Here is a 19,382-nt window from a genome sequence, read left to right as displayed (position 1 = left end):
GGTCAGGACGCTGTCGAGAAGAGAAAACATCTTGCTCCTGCCAGGAATCGAACCCAAATTCCTTGGTTCTATGTTTTTAATATTCATCCTAATATTATCTTTCCACATACATAGCGGTCTTTCCCTCTATTCCGTATGTAGTTTTTAATTTTTTTCAATTCGATTAGCGGAGGGTGGAGTCCAACTGGGTCCACTTGGCACGGTGGTCACTGATTGGCCTATTGTAGCCTGCCCCGGGTGATTATGATGATGGAGAATTTGGTGGAATGAAGATTGGCAGGGGAAACCGAAGTACTAGGAGAAAACCCGCCCCAGCGCAACTTTGTCTACTACAAATCCCACTTGACCAGTCCCAGGATCGAACCAGGGCCGCCGCAGTGGGAAGTCAGCGAGTAACCGCTTGAGCTATGGCACGGCCTTAGTGTGTAGTTACTCCAACAAAGACTGGAAATATCTGGTCTTTGGTTATCAGAAGATAGGAGTAAAATCCGATCAACCATCAACCATTGGGAAATACGAGATCCAGCCGTGATTAAATAAAACAGGGGTTTATTCAGCATTTACTCCGTTATAAAATTCGATTCTATTATAAATCATTGGTCATTACTTAACACTGAAAATAGGTATTAATTCTTGTCTTAACGAATCACCCCGACTGAACAAGGTTTTCTGTACACATACAGGTACGTAGACATGTTTTTCTCAACATGTCTGAATTTCGTTCACATCAGTACAGCCGGTTATTTTTATTTTTCATTTTTTAACGCCACCCTATATATTTTTTTCCTTCGCACTACAGCCCCAGTGGGCCTAGGCCTACCTCCATGAACTTCTCCGTTCACTTCGGTTTTTCTAGATCTTACACATTCGGTAGGACTCCTTGGGCGGGTGATCAGCACGTCGCAGGGCCTCTACCTGTACACAAACACAGAAAAACGGACATACACAAACTAAACATCCATGTCCTGAATGGGATTCGAACCCACGATCCCGGTTTCCAAGCGAGCGAAGACAATACATGCCGCCCTATACATTAGTAACAGAATTATTGTTTTAGCCGTAGGTCACTTATGCACGCTCTCTCATTGACAATACCGTGGTTGCGGGGTGTCAGACGAGTACAGCGAGATCTTACGAGTACAGTACTAATTCTCATTGTCTCCTTGCTAATAAAACTTCGACTTATGAAAGGCTAATTTGTCACAGAAGACCGCAGTCAAGAAGTTAAACTGTTCTAATTGGAAAGTGTCATCTTTATTCTTAATTAACTAAAGACGTGAAATTAATGTCTTTGAGTAATTAGGCCAACTTGTAATGGTGACACTGTTTAACAGGACGGCTATTGCTAACGGCTATTAAGCTAACGGCAAGACACGAAGCGTGGGAATAAGGAACTATAGTGTTCCATATCGTTCCAGAAGCAGAACTGCATCTAAGCCCTTGGATTACAATTGCCGCAGGCTTATAAATTCTTCACCTATTAACACTTTAAGGAATATTGCTTCCTATATACCGCCTACTTTCAGGTTTAAAAAATCTATACTTTCCCCGAAGAGTATATTTATGATTTCCATGTGATTCTCAGAATAAAAAGCGTTTACCTTCTCTAAACACCAAGAAATCGGCATAAATCATGCAGGAAGAATAAACCAGTTAAGAAACCACTATGAAGCTGTTCTTGTTATATGTTCTATACAGGATTCTTGAGTGGATTATCAATCGTCCCCGAAGATGGACGCGACATATTCCTCCGAAACTTCCATTGACTTTCAACGGACTACACGGCGTTATGTCCCAGAAGACAGGACTATTCATAAACATCTCTGCAACAAACTGGAACCCTACATAAAATACTATTAATTGTTCGATATCTGTAGAGGGAAAGGAGTGGAGAAATTAATATTAACGAATTCAAAGGTTTTCGTACTCACCCTAATTTTTCACTCGTCATGAACAAGCACACGGACATTTTTGTCAAACCCTGAACATTACATTTCCCTTTTTTTCTTAATAATTTGCCGCATGTACAGGATATTTGATCTATTACGTCCGATTTCACAATGAAGTTCTGCGGCCGTGTTAAGCATACTAGATGAAAATTTTTGTATCAAATTCCCAAAAATGAGATTTCTCCAAACTTGCTAGTCACTTCTACGTACCTACCGTTTCATAAATATGCACAGAAATGGATTATTTCCATTACCGTGTTGATTCCTCCTTATTCTAAACAGTCTACAAGATTAAGATCTTCTCCAATCTGACGCAGCATAATTTGGTGTATTTGGGAACAGGGTGTTGAGGAGAATATTTGGATAAAAGAGAGATGAAGTGACAGGAGGTTGGAGAAAACTGCATAATGAGGAACTTCATAACTTGTACTCTCCTCCAAGTATAATTAGAATGATCAAGTCAAAGAGGATGAGATGGGTAGGGCACGTAACACGAATAGGGGAGGAGGCATGCATATAGGATATTGGTGGGAAAGCCGGAAGTAAGGAGACCACTGGTAAGACCAAGACGTAGGTAGGTGGACACTATTAAAATGGGTCTTAGAGAAATAGGATGGGATGGTATGCATTGGATTGATCTGGCTCAGGATAGGGACCAGTGGAGGGCTTTTTTGAACACGGTAATGAACCTTCAGGTTCCATAAAATGTAGGGAAGTTCTTGAGTAGCTGCACAATTAGTAACGTCGATTAAGGAGGATGGCTTTGCTGTGTAGATATGAAGAGTTGTATATTCCAGGATATAATGCAGTGTAGTCAGTCTGTTGAAAGTAAACCGACGTTTAGGACGAAAAATTTTGCCTCACTCGTCAGGGTTCAAGAGTAATCCAGGCAAGAAATCAGCATGGAGCATACAGAAAGCAGAGCTCTCTTTCATGTCTGCTCCATGTTCGCTTTGCTTGCTTCCAGTCTGTCATATAGTGTTATAACCGAAGAGTTGTTAAATACGTGTACATATTCTCGATGAACTACAAGTTTGGTTAAAATCGGCTAATAATAATGGAAACCTTACATGAAGACCTGCATGTATTCTTGCGCCATGGTGATGGTAACTTGCTAAATACGTATGGGAGAGAATATATTTTGAACAAACGTTATAGATAAACACAAACAAAATATTTTATGCATATTATTTCCGCCAGTCTTGCGGGACTCAAAATAATTATTCAAAAGTCACGCTCTGGGATCAAGTCCTAGCTTGTACGAGTGTGTTCAGTACTCACCTAAATTTCCTCCCGCCTGAATTTATAGATATNTTTAAAGTGAAGACAAGGCATACAATGTACTAGTTTGACGTGAATTGAGTAGCACCTGAAGATGGCATTCTTATGCCGAAACATGTAGTGAAAGTGAAAGAAGAAGATAGATAAGTGTATGCACTGTAAGACGGAATAAACAAATCATGAACAAACAAAACATTTTATGCACATTATTTCCGCCAGTCTTGCGGGACTCAAAATAATTATACAAAAGTCACGCTCTGGGATCAAGTCCTAGCTTGTACGAGTGTGTTCAGTACTCACCTAAATTTCCTCCCGCCTGAATTTATAGATATACACGCATATAAATATATATGTAACTAAACTATAATTTACCCTGTTGTAGATTCCTTTATTCTCGATCATAACAGGCCAATCTACGCATAAACAGAAGGTAGGGTCTGTGGAGGCATGTTTTGACGAAAAAGAATTCATACAGAATCAATGCATAGTTAGTACATGACGTTCTCACAGCGGTGGTAATGAAGAGTTCTATCTTCTCGGGTATAATTCCATATACTCCAATGAAAATCAACTGACGTTTCGGGAGAAAACGTCGCCTCTATTTTCAAGGTCTAAGAACAGGCCCAGAATGAAACCAAAGCTCTGCTTGCCGCCTCCTTCCATGCAGGCTTCTTGCCCTGTTTATTCTTGGATCCTGAAGATGGAGGTGACATTTTCCTCCGAAATATCGGTTGAATATTTCTCAGAAGATAGAACTCTTCTATACATATTGTCCTAGGAAGAAATGTCAGTATGTCAGTAGGTTATAGTATCGGACATTCTAAGTAAATGTGTATATGTACACATGTCCTTTTCCGAAAGGTTTCTGAGATAAACTATTTCACTGTACCGTACATTGTACTGTGCTGTACAGACGGAAAACACGCCATGTCCTCACACGAGATGCAAAGATCATTGGTGTTGGCGGACATTTCGAAAATGTATTGTACTAAGTAAGCTGTACTATCTTTGTCACTTAAACGACAAATACCGGTATTAAAAGCAGTACGTAACATCTCTTTCTTATCAACAATTTTGGAAGTGTACAGAGAAATAGCTGTATCTGGGAAACCGTTCGGGAAAAGATACATACACACATACGTTCTTTTGCTTAGAATAACCGATAGTGTGACCTACCAGAATATTGACTTTTACTCCTGGGGCACTCTGTATAGTAACACCGCAAAGTACATATTGTTGTTGCATTAAGCCTGACATCTTCCTATGAATGTAGCTCTCATTCCAGAACGTTTAAGATGGTTATATTAGGTATTGGTGTCAAAGTTCGTTTCACGTGCAGACATGGTGAATGTTCACAAACATTTTTTAAATAGATTTTATTCTCCAATTCAGTGATACTGCTCATATCAGCAGTACTTTTCTCTTCATATCCACTGGCTTCTACGTCAGCTATCGCGTATCACTTCTTTCGCCACCGGAAGTTTGTAGATATCCTCACGTCTGCAATCCACATCTTCCAAAGAAATCCATGTTGTATCCACACAATTATTCAGATACGCTTTCGGATTCTTCATAAAATCGTTCCTTTACATCTTCAACCTTAGCTTCATATGAAACATTCAAATATACAACAGTAACAGAACTAGAAAGTACGTACTCCATAACGTAAAGGTAAAAAAATAAAGTTGTCCTTGTTCTTGGCTAATTAAGCATTGCACCAGGAAGGTGTATGGGGGAGTGGATATATAGATCCACATTTCCTTGAACTCGGCACTATATGGAATTGAATGGGCAGCTTCACGCCTCCGCCACTTTACCCCCGCGATAAAATCCCCCGGTATCCATTGGATAGGAAGATGGGTGAGCCCCAGAGACGGTCTGGACAACGTGTAGAAAAGTTCTTGAGCCTACCGGGACTCAAACTCCGATATCTCGGTCGTCCAGCCTGTAGCCCGTCGCTATACAGACTACGCTATCTCAGCTCCCTGCGTGCTACACGAAATTCCAAACAGCGATCTCTGCAGCTTATTTGCGGCCAATTCATAAATTACGATAAACAATCATAGTGTTATTGGCATATTGGGAAGAAGGTATTTCGCTGTCAAACTTCTTCCATTCTTTTGTGTATTTATAGATTCTGTCTTCGTTAATAAGCCTATATATCCTCAGTAATATAAAACGCCTACTGCTGATAATCCATGAACAATTTTGCTGAGTGCTGGAGTAAAGTGTTTCTGTAATTGCTTTTCTCAGACACCAAGATAATCCGGCCCGGAAGGGACAGTATTTGTAAAAGATATGTCTTGCACATAATATCTGAGAGTCTAATAAACTAAAGCAATATGAAATATAATGTATTACTTCTGGAGTAATAAAACTTGTTTCCTCTTACTGTAAACAAAGAGGCCATGTTGATGACGGGACACTTTTTGGTGTCACATTGCCGTCACGCAAGAGTCTGTCCGAGGGAGGCTGTTAATGTGGGCATCTCTCTATATTTACTGAACCACAAACTTACGTTAATGGAAACCGATTATCATTATGATTATGGCAATGATGATAATGATAAACTTGCGTGTTGTATGTTCAGAAGAACAAAAGAAGGCCCATCGCCGCAGGAAGAAAAGACATAACAAAAGGAAAACAAATAAAAACAATTAAATAACTTCATACTAAATTATGTTTGGTAAATGACAATGCAAAAACTTTTGCTTCGTGTGGTCGGTCTTATTACATAGGGGCAACTCCGACTGCAGAGCGAAGGTGCTCCCAGTACGTATATTACGTTGGACCTGTATTCGTGAAGGAAGCGTAGGACACTTCGTTTGTGACGAACAAATCCTGCAAGTGTTTGTTATTTTTCACTTCAAAAACTGATACCAGCACATCTGCTTTACAAAATATTCTAGAATGAATAAATAAGTATTACAACATGCATGCACTATAAGTTGACAAACTTTTTCAGACAATCTGCACGAGTGTGAAACACAGTATTTATTTTGAGGGAAGAAAGTTAATTGCGTTTGTTTGAAAACAAAATATTCGGAGAAAGATTTGTATCCAAGCAGTAAGAAATGGGCAGGTCATGACCTTCGCACTTCAAACAGATCACTTTATACTGTGATGAAAGTGATATGTAAGAGAGAACGATAGACTGCGCTTCTAGCTAAGTCGAAGAACAAAGAATATATTGTAAATTTTGGTGCAGAAACATTTGGAAAATGGTCGCTTGAAAGACCAGGAAGGAGACGGGAGGATAACATTCACATGGATTTTAAGGAACTATCTGATGACGAGGAGAGATGGACAGGACTGGCTTAGAATTGTGTTCATTGGTGAGGCGTGACGAAATTTCAGATTCTGCTAACAGAGAGTGAGTCAGCTGATAAAGAGGCTGCAAGCTTGTAACTGCATAATTTAATGCCTACTGAAAGTGCATACTTTACTAATATATAGCCAGTTGAAATGTAAACGGGAACATAGCTACAGTTTAGATAGAAACCCCTTCCATGAGTTCATTTTATATATTACAATAGTTATGGGACACTTTGAAATTACGACTTCACTGAATATGCACTCTCTTACAGCTAATATTAGTCTCTGTGTACTCACATGAAAAATCTTGTTTTAAGAGGTCGCGTGGAATATGGCATGAGTCCAACGAAATGGATTTTTCAGAAAAACGAGAATACTGTATATAAAGTTAATTGAAACAGCGGGTCACAGCAGTTTCAAGGTTAAATACAAACAAAACAAAGAAACAAACTCCGTGATTTCAGTTCGCAAGCGAACTGTACCGACCGAGCGACCGCCGCTTCTCGGCGAAGTTAGTGCCAACTCTTGCGGATGGAGAGTGTCGCGTGGTCAGCGCAACGAATCCCCACGGCAGTTAATTTCGGTTTTCTAGACCGGAGCCGCCATTTCCTTGAAATAGCTCCTCAATTATCATCACGAGGCTGAGTGGACCCCGTTCCAGACCCACTACTTCTCCAAAAAAAATTTGATAGCGCCGGGAATCGAACCCGGACCTCTGGATCTGTAGCCAGGAACGCTGAACACAGAGGCGGTCGTTTCAAGGTTAAATAGGTCTATTAACTTAAGCTCCTCTTTACTCATAATTTTGATAATTGAATATACCCATAGTTCACTCTTCAGACTCAAGTCCTACTAGAAAAATGGATATTAGAAATAAATCACATTGAAACAAATTTATTCTGAAATCTTACATACGTCAAAACTGATGTTAAGTGCTCAGACATAGTTTTCCATGATTTTACAAACATGGGGGATTAAGCCCATGTAGGCAAGAACACTCTGCATTGAAGCCACCTTTGAATGACCCATAAGTAGTACAATGGGAAGCCGGCTTCATTCTGCTGTTTCACAGAATACGTGTATATGTCTATGTATTTAAGCACATGATACGTACCTAATTCAGTTTCGCCAAAATGTGGACTCGTATGCCGTTTTTTCAAATGGCAGATCCTTGAGATATGCGCTTACATAAATAAACCAGTGAAAGGATATGGAGCACACATTCCACGATCATTTCTCCTTAAGTTACCGCCAGCTGCTATATGAAAAGCAACAGCTGAAACTTAATATGAATTGTGTATTCACCTTTTCTACGCTACGGGCGAGATACTCTACGTCCAGTTTGGAGTTATGGTATCCAGCTCTGGGGCTGCGCAAGTGAATCCAATATTCAAGTAATTCAACGCTATCAGAACAAAGTGCTAAAGTGTATTGACAACGCACCATGGTACGTTCGTAACAGTGACCTTCATCGTGACCTTGGGATCGAGACGGTTACAGATATCATCGCTAAGTCCGCCACCTCTCATGAAAAGAGACTCCAAAACCAGGTCAACATTGAAGAGTCCATACTTCTCAACGTGAACAATATAATTAGACGACTAAAACGGAAGAAACCGTTCGAACTAGTTAAATGTGAAAGTACTAAGTAATTCAGTGGAAGTGACTTAGTTTTAATTTACGTAGTATATTAGGTTTAGAAAAAAAACTAATCGTTAGTTATTCAACTAGTTTTAATTGTAATTAAGTTCTGGGTTACCCAGTCTTTAATTAATTAATAATAAAAAAACGGGCGAGATATGTCTCATGAGAACACTGACCATCGCCTAGACATGGCGCTCTTTGGGTTGCGGATGAAGTTAAGTATCCCCGGATATGAAGAATAGCTGGGTAATACCGAATCCTCAGACGTGAATGGGTGAAATGGGCTGTTCTCGAAGGACAGGTTCGTGTGGGGCTTATCAGCCCTTTATTGCGAATAGTCTGCATTTGTTTGAAGTTCTGAGAAATATTGGCGAATGAAACCTGTCCCACAGTTTGCCCAACAACTGCTTGTGGTTCTTCAACTGCGTATGATACATGCTGTAACACAAATGTAGTAATTCCTAACTCCATGAGAAGCTGATAGTAGTCCACCTGTTCAAGAAATTACTCTCTTATCGATTCCTTGTATTCATGGCCTGGTACTTTCTCAGGTTGCAAAGGAATGGTTTCGAGAAATGAAGTGTAGCCGAGAAGATACTGGATAAGTAGTCGTAGATAGTCGACAAAGGGTGGTCCTCCTACGTGATGATTATATTGTGGCATGTGGATCCGTTGATATGCAACGACAGCAAAATGGACGAATGCACAACAGCCGTTACTAGGTAACGGCTCCAACACCAGACACGGACGCAACAATAACAATTGCACTGCAACAGAGGAGCAGTCTTTCCTACGCGGTCTGTGTCGAGGTGTTATATGCAGGACAAATGAAAAATTTGAGGAATGGGTTATTTGTGATATAGTTGCCAGCCGCTAAGAACGTGAGCACGGAAGCAGAGGACACTGTTAGGATCCGTCACCAGGCGACGACTGGTGAAGACACAGCAAACTGAGAAGACTTTATGTGTGCTGTGGTTAAAGTGATTTGTGAAGTGAGTAGAACAGTGAGTGTATACTCCTTATTTGTAATTATGTTATCTTAAGAGCCCAATATTATTTTTATTGCTAGTGGGGTGGGACTAAGTCCCTTGCACTGCGGCCACTTATGGCCTATTGTACCAGCCCCAGGTGATAGGTGAGGGTGATTGTGGAGCAATTGGTGGAAGGAAGTTCGGCAGGGGAAACCGAAGTACTCGGAGAAAACCTGCCCCAGCGCCACTGTGGCCACCACAAATCCCACTTGACCAGACCCGGGATCGAACCCGGGCCGCTGCAATGGGAAGCCAGCGACTAACCGCTTGAGCTATGGCGCGGCCTAAGAGCCCAATAAATCCAAACCCCCGTCTATAATCACTCCATATCAGTGACAATATGAAGGGCTTTCAACCCTCTCACCATGTAAAGCTAGAATCGGACTTACAAGCAACGTAATAAGAGAAGGAAGGCGGTTAAATAAAAACACGGAAACACTGGTTTCTTCCACAGCCCTGTAAACGGCATTGGACTATGAACCCAGAACACACTGGAAATAGAAGCAGAGCTGACCCCCTTCAATGACGTAGACTATTAGTTACGTAATGAAGTTCTGCATACCTGGACGCAATGCCTTAATATAGGGCTAAATAAAAACTGAAAACCAAAATGCCGGAAAGGTATATTCAACTAAAGAGCACATACTTCCAAATGCAATCGTTACAAATTTCCACATCTCACCGACCTTCATATTCGTTCATTTCAGAAAGAAATTTATTGTTGCAAAGCTAATCAGTCTCCAGAGAACACGCATGGGATAAATGCATTTTCCTGAAAACTGCCTTCCATATAATTATATATGAAAACTACGACACCATAATCAACATATGATTTTCATTCTGTCCTTCCGTCATGTACTTAAGGCATATCCAGATGGAACCAAGTTCTGAAACTCAGGAGAGAGAGCCGTCAGAAAGTCACCAGCAAACTGCTTACCCCGGGGAAACGGCATATATTTGAATCCCACGTATGTGGGAGTAGATGTACAGCTCCACCAGACGAAGGTAAGGGGTTAGATTTACGGCCTGGCCGCATCAACTCCGGGCAAACAGCCCTCTCTACCCACTGGATATGAGACAGTGTGGGTCACACAGACGGACTGGAAGGGGCGGGAACAGAAAACTTCTGCCCCCGACTGAAAGCGAACTCATATCCCCTGGTCGTCCATTCCGTGCCTAGTCATACTAGCAACTGAGCTATCCTGGCTCGCTATTGTACCGAAACGGGCATAAAAACAAATCCCCCCCCCACCAAATTTCAGCACAGAAGTATGATACTCTCACCATTCAGTGTCAAGTTGAAGAACTGCTGTTGTTTTGAACACATCCATTTCACCGAGAACAACTCTTTTGGAACAGTCTGTACACGCAATAATGGTGCATGACGATGCGAAAGATGGTGCATATTGATAAGCGGACACCTTTGTTGTGAATCGAGTTATTAAATCTAGAATGAATTGAGTTGTTCGAACCCTTTGTTTCGATGACTAACGGTGCTGGCCATTGTCTTTCATCGCCTTCCATAATTAAAATTAATTAAACTTGGACAGTTCTGCTCAGCTTCGGCGCGCATACATCTGTATTATTTCTAAGGCAGCTGGTCAATTTTAAATATGGACGCCTTTTAGACTGTAGCCGAAACCAAATCAGTTTTAATAAACCAAAGGCAGCGACTGAAGGAGAAATGTAGTCGAAGTTTATGTTCTACTCTTAATATTTATGTCTGCTCTATAATACGGCTACGAAATAAAATAAGTACATAAGCATATCGCACTGTAATGACTCGCGTCATCAAATACTAATAATGATAATAATAATAAAATAATAAAAGTAAAGCTATCCCTGTAACAGGCCATGCAGGTCCAAAGGACTGTGAGACGTCGAGGCTCCCAAAATTTGTCTAGACAATCGACTCACAGATGGCGCTAAGGTTGTTTACCCCTGGAAAGTTCCTGGTACTCATTTCTGTTAGAGGCTGAGTCGACCCTAGGTCCATTTTTTTAATTCGCACAGTGGGGGGTGGAGTCCAGTTGGGTCCACTCGGCACGTCGGCCACTGATTGGCCTGTTGCACCTTCCACGGGTGACTATGATGATGGAGAATTTAGTGGAATGAAGATTGGTAGGGGAAAAAGAAGTACTCGGGGAAAACCTGTCCCAGCGCCACTTTGTCCACCACAAATCCCACTTGACGAGACCAGGCCTCGAACCCGGAACGCCGCGGTGGGAAGCTAGCGACTAACCGCTTGAGCTATGGAGCAGCCACTCCAGGGCCATAGTGCGCCTGGAAGGATTAGGTAAATAAAAAAAAATCCACCTAATCGGGACTCGAACCCGCTACCTTCCGGTTTGTAGTGTAGTACCTCAACCAACAACTACGCTACCGCGTACCCCAACAATAAAATGATACTTATCTAGAAAATAGGGCTACAATTATTTTTATTTTATATTTGTTGGAGAGCAAGTGATTTAATTACATCCCCACGTCTAGCAGGATTACTGCTTCAATTACATTCTGCAATAGAGATTGCAAAAAAAATCAGCACATATATACAGACTTTCATACTCTACGTTTTCAGCACAGAATGCATTCGGTTTATGGTGCGATGATAGAGAACAATAATAACTACTACAATAACATTTGCTTTGTACTCACCAACTCCCAACGCGTGTCACAAGATGCAGTGAAAGGCTTTGCTGTCTGATAGACCTTGAAGATACGTCCACTTTTCCATGTCTGTACAGTGTAGTGCGCCTACATAAAACTCACAATTTGAAGAACTGAAAATCATTGCAACACAGCACTTCGTCCACACATTTTTTCGTGTCCATTGTTCCATGTCTTGTGTTCACATGACACAGAAATAAAGAACGTTTTTCCTTAGCAAGAACTGTACCGGCCCTAGAATTGCAAACTAAATGTCACGTCTGGATGTTTCACTAACACGCTGTATCAGTACCACTAGCCGCTTGTGAACTTACATAGGTGAGGTTACAATATCATGGCATCTGCAGACAGCAGGGTGCAGTCCCCAAGTGACATCACAACCGGAACATTTATTAAAGTTATACTCCATGCAGAAATATGTCAAGAAAAAACTCTGAAAGAACGAACACTCCACAATGTTTCTCTTACGTCACTAACAATTAAGAAAACAACACAAATATTTTGCTTAGAAATGATTTTCCTACAAGAGAACATCACTATTGTGTCCAATACCACCACATTTCACTGAACAGTAGAGCGCGGGAGAAAAGAGCGGGTTTACTTATGACCTTCGATGTTCTAATATGAATAATAACAAGATATTTTACCTTTATAAACACCAGTGCAGGCCTATTAATGAGAAGCCAATACGCAAAAACAACAGTAAGAAACAATTTCAGTTGAAGCTGGCTGAATTACATGCTAAAATACACAGATCCATTCAACTGCATTTATAACCTCCAAATAAACTTCGTACCCACTTCGAACTGCTTTTCTTTGATGTTGGTTACTTCACTTCGTGTGACAAACGAAAGACGCATCGTCTACTGTCTTCTGTTCTGCACCAGCCAGAGTGCGTTCAGTATGTCTACACGACAGATCAAGTTTCAAGTGACAGGTACGAACGTAACCAAGGCAGGGTTGTTTCAATTTAGGATCTGCCTACTTTATATGAGTGGGAAATTTAAATATGTTACAGATAGCATAATGATTTAAAACACGTTATTCACAGGGAAAAAAATACTTTACTGCTACCAACATATTTATAATAATTCGCTGATAGATAGAATTCATGTCTCAAACAAAATGCAGCCGCGAGAAAGTTACGACAAAAAGTTAAATTCTTACAAGCATAATTCTAATTAGAATTCACAAAAAAATCGTCCGACATGTTTCTCATTATCTAACGTATTTAGCGGCAACACAATACATATAAATGATTTCTGTTTACTTCTATCAGTAAAATTTGTTTGCAGCAACGAGTAAAAGATGCTTACAACATACCCAAGATATGCTTTTAACTCTTTCAAGCCCAGTGGTTACTATACATATATGTCACTATCTCCTGTTAGGTACGAACTTTATGTTTATATGTATACATTTTTCAATGATTCTTCCAGCCCACTCAAGGCCCAGACCACTTATTCAGTTCCGTAATCATTTTTCGCAGACGGTAGGACTCCTTGGACGAGTGATCAGCCCGTCGCAAAGCCTCCACCTAAACACAGGACAACACAAACACGGAATGAACACACCACACATCCATGCCTTAAGTGGTATTCGAACCCATGATCCCAGCGTCCGAGCCAGGGAAGACAGTTCATGCTCTAGACCACGCGGCTATTGTGACCACCATTTAGGCCTATATGTATATTAATTAGAAGAAATAACAAAAGGAGGGATATATAATTCAATACTCATCTGTAATCGCAGTTACTGTAAAAATTAATTATGTTTAAACTCGCAAATAAGGCCCATGTCATATCGCCCAACGGAAGGACAACAATGCGTCTACGTTATATACTTCAAATAATGCTACTATATTCCAAATTTTAAAAACTCGGAGAACCAAGAAGATCGTGCGAAAGAGCGCTTGACGTAACCAGATCAACAGGGATCATGAGCATGAAGTCACATAAAAGCCACAAACATTTATTTTTTTAATTGCTAGTGGGGTGGGACTAAGTCCCTTGTACTGCGGCCACTTCTGGCCTATTGTACCAGCCCCAGATGATGGTGAGGGTGATTGTGGAGCAATTGGTGGAATGAAGATTGGCAGGGGAAACCGAAGTACTCGGAGAAAACCTGCCCCAGCGCCACTTTGTCCACCACAAATTCATCTTGACCAGACCCGGGATCGAACCCGGACCTCAGCAGTGGGAAGCCAGCGACTAACCGCTTGAGTTATTGCGCGGCCAAAATGTGGTAGTGCCGGGAATCGAACCCGGGACCTCTGGATCTGTAGCCAGGAACTCTGACCACTAGGCCACACAGAAGGTCACAAGCAGTTTAGTGTAGAAGCGACACTCTAAGCTTGTAATCTGTACGCATGGGGATCGAATATTAACCATGCTGTCGGCTAACCTAAGATTTCTCGTGATTTTCCTCAGTCTCTCCAGAAGAACTCCGGGGTATTTCATAGGAATATGCCCTGAATGCTCCATTATAGAACATCTATTCACTATTCATTCCCACGTCCGCATCTAATTCGAAGGGTTTCCTGCAGTTGAAATGTATCGTTAAGCAGTCCAAGACTCAGTCACGCTAGAGTATAACGTCCGAAATAACCAATAGTCTGCAATGGAGACATTTTAATTCTTAAGGAACAACGCTTAAGAAATCCATGAATGTAAAACACACTTTCTGCATATATTGTGGGCTGTTAGCGGAATGGTAGGGTTAGAAATAGTTACGAATGGGAACATAACATAGCATAAATAAATGATACTGAAAAGGACTGAGCTGTAATAAGTTTTAATTTTTTAGTACGCTGATATATCATAAAAACACAGAGCATTCAGATGAGAAAAGAAGAGGAAAAATCTTAACCCATGATAGGTAGTTCACTTACCAGAAGTCGAACCCACATTCCGAAATGTACGGCAGATGCGTTACTAAGATGAACTCCTATCTCGTGCCATAGCTCAAGCCGTTAGTCGCTGGCTTCCCACCGCGGCGGCCCGGGTTCGATCCCGGGTCTGGTCAAGTGGGATTTGTGGTGGACAAAGTGGTGCTGGGGCAGGGTTTTTTTTCCGGGTACTTCGGTTTCCCCTGCCAATCTTCATTTCACCAGTTGCTCCACAATCACCCTCACCTATCATCTGGGGCTGGTACATAGGCCAGAAGTGGCCGCAGTACACGGGACTTAGTCCCACCCCACTAGCAATAAAAAAAAAGATAAACTCCTAACAAGATACTGTTCCAAATTAAAAACACAATGAACACATTCGTTGATTTATATGAAGTATTACAGTGAAACTGAGAAAACCCATGGAAAGGCTTTCATTGCAGTAAAGATACGTACCGAAGACCTTCAGTGAGCCGGAATAGCGTAGTCGGTATAGCGAATGGATAGTGGCTGGACTGAGGTGTCGGAGTTCGAGTCCCGGTAGGGTCATGAATTTTCTCTTCTCCACGTCATCCAGGCCGGCTCTGGGGGTCAATCCAACCTATCCAATGGGTACCCTGGGCTCCTTCCCCGGGGGTGAAGTGACCGGGACGTGAAGCTGACCACTCAACTCCAACTAATGTCGAGGTCAAAAAAATGCGGATCTATAAATCCGCTGCCCCATACGCCTTCACGGCGTAGTGCTTAATTAGTTGAGCACAGGGACAGTGTTACCGTGCCTTTACCAAAGACCTTCTGAGTAGCAAGAAAAGGCCCCAGGATCTGATCTGAACTTCTGGAAGAAGGAAGGAAAACATACGGGGAATATTTCAGCCAAGTAAATCATATTTTACATCATTTATGTATATAATTTATTTGCATAAATAAGCCACCAATATGACAAAAATTATGAAAATAAAAATTATGTAATATATTCAAAGTAATTTTATGTACTGTCTGCATTACCTATTGCAACGAAAGGGCAACAAAGTATACTGACAACTCTGGGGATATGTTTGCATCTTGCGGCAATTAAAAGCATGTTACATCATTAATCGCTAAAGCGAACGGCTATTCCACTGCCGAATGAGCCGGAGTAGCATCCATCTATTAGTTCAATTAATAACTGTTTCTGAGCAGCTCATGCGATATAGAGACGAATGGGAAGAAATGGCCGAGACATGTTTAAGGTAAAATCTAGATTAACTGAGAAAATTCACGAAAAACCTAGGAGAAAATAGCCGGGTGACGGGAATCGAACTCGCGACATCTAGAATGCGAGGCAGGAGTGTCACAGTAAACCGCAAATGAGGAGCCACTGCGCGCACACTTTGCCATCAACATTTGTAATCTGCACATTAATCTGTTTCGAACTTCCCCTCGCCCGTAATTGCAGTGTGCTCATATTGTTCACGTGCAAACATATTCTGAATTGCGTCCTTTTCACTAAGAGAAAACTCAGCACAAGATTAGGATAAACTTACTTGAAAATGAAGTTTTCATTTAGACTATGGTATTAAGATTTATCCTAGATGAAGTGTGTGCTGTTTGAATAAACAGAAGTCACAGTAATGTTAACAGTAACGTAACGAGGTTTGCGTCAAACACAAAAGGACAATTTTCTTTGGAAGCAAGCGTACTTAAAAATGTTACGGCAACTGCAGTTATCAATGAACGGAGAGAGCTAGGATAGTATTCGTCCACTCATTCGGAAGCTAAGGTGACCTTGATGTTGGAAAAACGAACGTCCTGCAAATCGTGTTTACAACATTTGCGAAATTGCGCATGAAGTTAACCTAGAAACCATAGCAGGAGATACAACAGGTTTCAGTTTGCTTGTCTGTGGATGGGTTAACATAGCTCTGCATGTTTAGGACAGTAAGGAAAACCCAAAATTCCTCTGTCCCTGAAACTTATTTATCCAGCTCACGTGCATAACATTTGGTTAGCGATGGGAATGGATTACTTAAGCATTTCCTCAGATTTGTCAGTATTTGGCTTACAGGTGAATCAGGAAGGTAATGAACTAGTGAAGTATTTAAGTGGGATATTCTTTCGATTTCTTATTTTCACAATAAAGTAAATTCATTAAATAAACAGTACATATGATAGTATATGCAAGTACTAAATTATTAACTAATTTGATTTAGAAAATTACAAAAAGAGGTGTAACTATAAATTCAAGACATGGGTATAGTATTGAAAAGGTAATCAAGCACATTACTGATATTACTAAAAGACATAATTTCGGAAAGTCGCATAAGAGTCGTGACTGTCCCAAATTATATCTTTTCGTAAACGACACACAACAGGATGCATAGCATAAAGATACAACATTGGATTTCCTGGTGTTTAATAAAATACATGACAAGTCCAAAATATTAAAAATACACGATATAGATTTTAATGTGAATTATAATTTATGTTACGCAGCAATTTTTATTTTTACAGAAAGATATTTTAGAGGAAACTTATAAGCTATGATCTGGGTTTCGTGTCAAGAAGAGCTCGGGCTGTATTAAATTGATAAGAACGAAAATTGATCACGCCGAACAAATTTTATTTTGCACCCCTATTTGGGAATTAATCGAAATACAATGGGTATTGACGGGTGGAAAGGCACAATCTCCATATAATTTTTTCACTTTATATTGTCACTAATTACTTCACTAGTTGATTACGACAAAATATTTTGCGATGCTACAATATTGTGAATAGTATTACACCATAAAATTAGCTTTGGAGTACAGGCAACTCTTATTAATAACGATCAGACAACTCGACGTACTGTAATGGATATCTTAGCAATTAGAAGTTTGCTAACAAATGTACCAAAATAAGCCACGAGAAAAAAATAAAGTAAACTGACTGGGGAGCAAAGAAACAAAATTATAATTACCTTTCACTGCTGAATTCATGTTTCATATTTGATTTATTGGTTAGTAGAAATACCTGAAGGAAATGGATCAGTTGGGAACCGTGGCGCAGGTAGGAACATAATACTACAACGAACGAAATGTGATGAACTGATTGACTATTAATCACAACACGCACTGAATATGTAACAGCAAGTTCTGTAACTTAAAGAGATGTTACAGAATATGGCCATTTCAATGATAGCGATCTGACCTACAATCTGTCCATAAGGGCTAAATGTGATGGAAACAGGGCCAAGATATGACCTGTATGTCTAAAGGTACAGAGCAGTAAATTAAGAGATAAATTGTTCACCCTGTATATATAGCATTTGTCTTCTTACATCACATAACAAACAAAGTAAAGCGTCTGGAATGGCTGCCACGGAGCACTGAACATATCAACTTGACATAAACACAAAGTAGACATTTTACATACAATTTAATTTAGAAAAATTATATTTTTTTAATATTCAAACTTTTTTCATAGATTTCTGAAGATGTAAATAATATATTTTATTAAAAATTTAGGCTTCATTTTTAATTCGAGATTACAAATCTGAATTATCATAAAACTGGATTGAATTGAGCTCGACGTAGCTAGGACAACACATTTCTGAAAGTCATACGATACTCTTGACTCAACAATGACATCGCTTTATATGATGCCATGCACAACCACCAGTTTCACTCCATATAACAACAGATTCTGTGTCCGGCTAGGCACTTCTGAATGACTGAAGTTCATTTATTACAGGGATGCAAAACTAGAAACAACAGAGGAGCCACAACAAATACAGGCTCCGTTTATTTTTTCAGTGTCAAATGTGTGTCCGGCAACTTCTCTTTACAAGAACGCGCTAGCAACACTTATTATTGTAAAATTAAAGCAGAAAAAGGCGCGTGAGTCAAGAAAGAAATAGTGGAAGTTTTCGGATCAAATGATGTGCTGGAAAATAAACCAATAGATCGAGCAGTTAAATTTAAACATTAAAGAAATCCAATAAACCGAGAAAGGGATAAATCTAGAACAAAGCAAATACTTAAATGTAAAAGCAGAACACTTCGATAAAACAACGATCATGAGTCATATTTTATAATGAAGAGGGGAAACTGAACAAGTTGTTAAATAGGGTGGTGTGATATAAAATTGGGGCGACAGAGGCAAAAGAGAAATAAAAGCAGGCCAAATGAGAAACTTAGCACCCTTAGCAAAGTTGAAAAAAATAAATACGGCCAAATTAAATATGTGGGAACCTTATGATAGATAATACAGTTGAAAATCAGCCTCGCCGCACCTCCAGAATGAAAATGAATCAAGTTTCTAATTCAGAACGACAGGCACAAACTGTACACAAAACCACCCTTGGTACTAGTGTTCGTAAGATTGAACACTAAATTAATTAAGCTCAAATACAATTTCTTCTGTAGATCTTCATATTTTTTAAAGTTAATTTAGAAAAGAAATGTCATTTGCTTCTTCAAGATGTCTCTTGGTCTTCTCTCATACGGATTTTACTTCTGAAGTTCAGTACCTGCAAACAAATAGAAACCACAATTAGGAAAGTAAAAGCTTTGAGGTCTCATGGCGGTGACCATGAAGATTACTGTCTTATGGAATATGATGCCGTGTAGTCTGAAATCTCTTTTCAAC

The 19,382-nt window shown here is 40.2% G+C and overlaps 2 protein-coding genes across 2 annotated transcripts in view; both read right to left on the bottom strand.

The window, feature by feature from the left end:
- Nucleotides 1-12,660, bottom strand: part of LOC111866474 (zinc finger protein rotund) — a 938,200-nt gene extending 925,540 nt beyond the window's left edge. The window contains exon 1 of the mRNA XM_033752262.1: nucleotides 11,876-12,660. The gene's annotated coding sequence lies outside the window, so the exon portion shown is untranslated. The remainder of the gene's footprint in view (nucleotides 1-11,875) is intronic.
- A 3,025-nt stretch (nucleotides 12,661-15,685) lies between these two features.
- Nucleotides 15,686-19,382, bottom strand: part of LOC111866479 (ubiquitin carboxyl-terminal hydrolase 48) — a 281,194-nt gene continuing 277,497 nt past the window's right edge. The window contains exon 21 of the mRNA XM_023855451.2: nucleotides 15,686-19,263. Coding sequence (XP_023711219.1) covers nucleotides 19,244-19,263 — 20 coding nt within the window. The 3' untranslated portion in view covers nucleotides 15,686-19,243. The remainder of the gene's footprint in view (nucleotides 19,264-19,382) is intronic.

The sequence above is a fragment of the Cryptotermes secundus genome, unplaced genomic scaffold, assembly GCF_002891405.2.
Source record: "Cryptotermes secundus unplaced genomic scaffold, Csec_1.0 scaffold320, whole genome shotgun sequence".
NCBI lineage: Eukaryota > Metazoa > Arthropoda > Insecta > Blattodea > Kalotermitidae > Cryptotermes > Cryptotermes secundus.
This window is presented reverse-complemented; position numbering and strand designations above follow the sequence as displayed.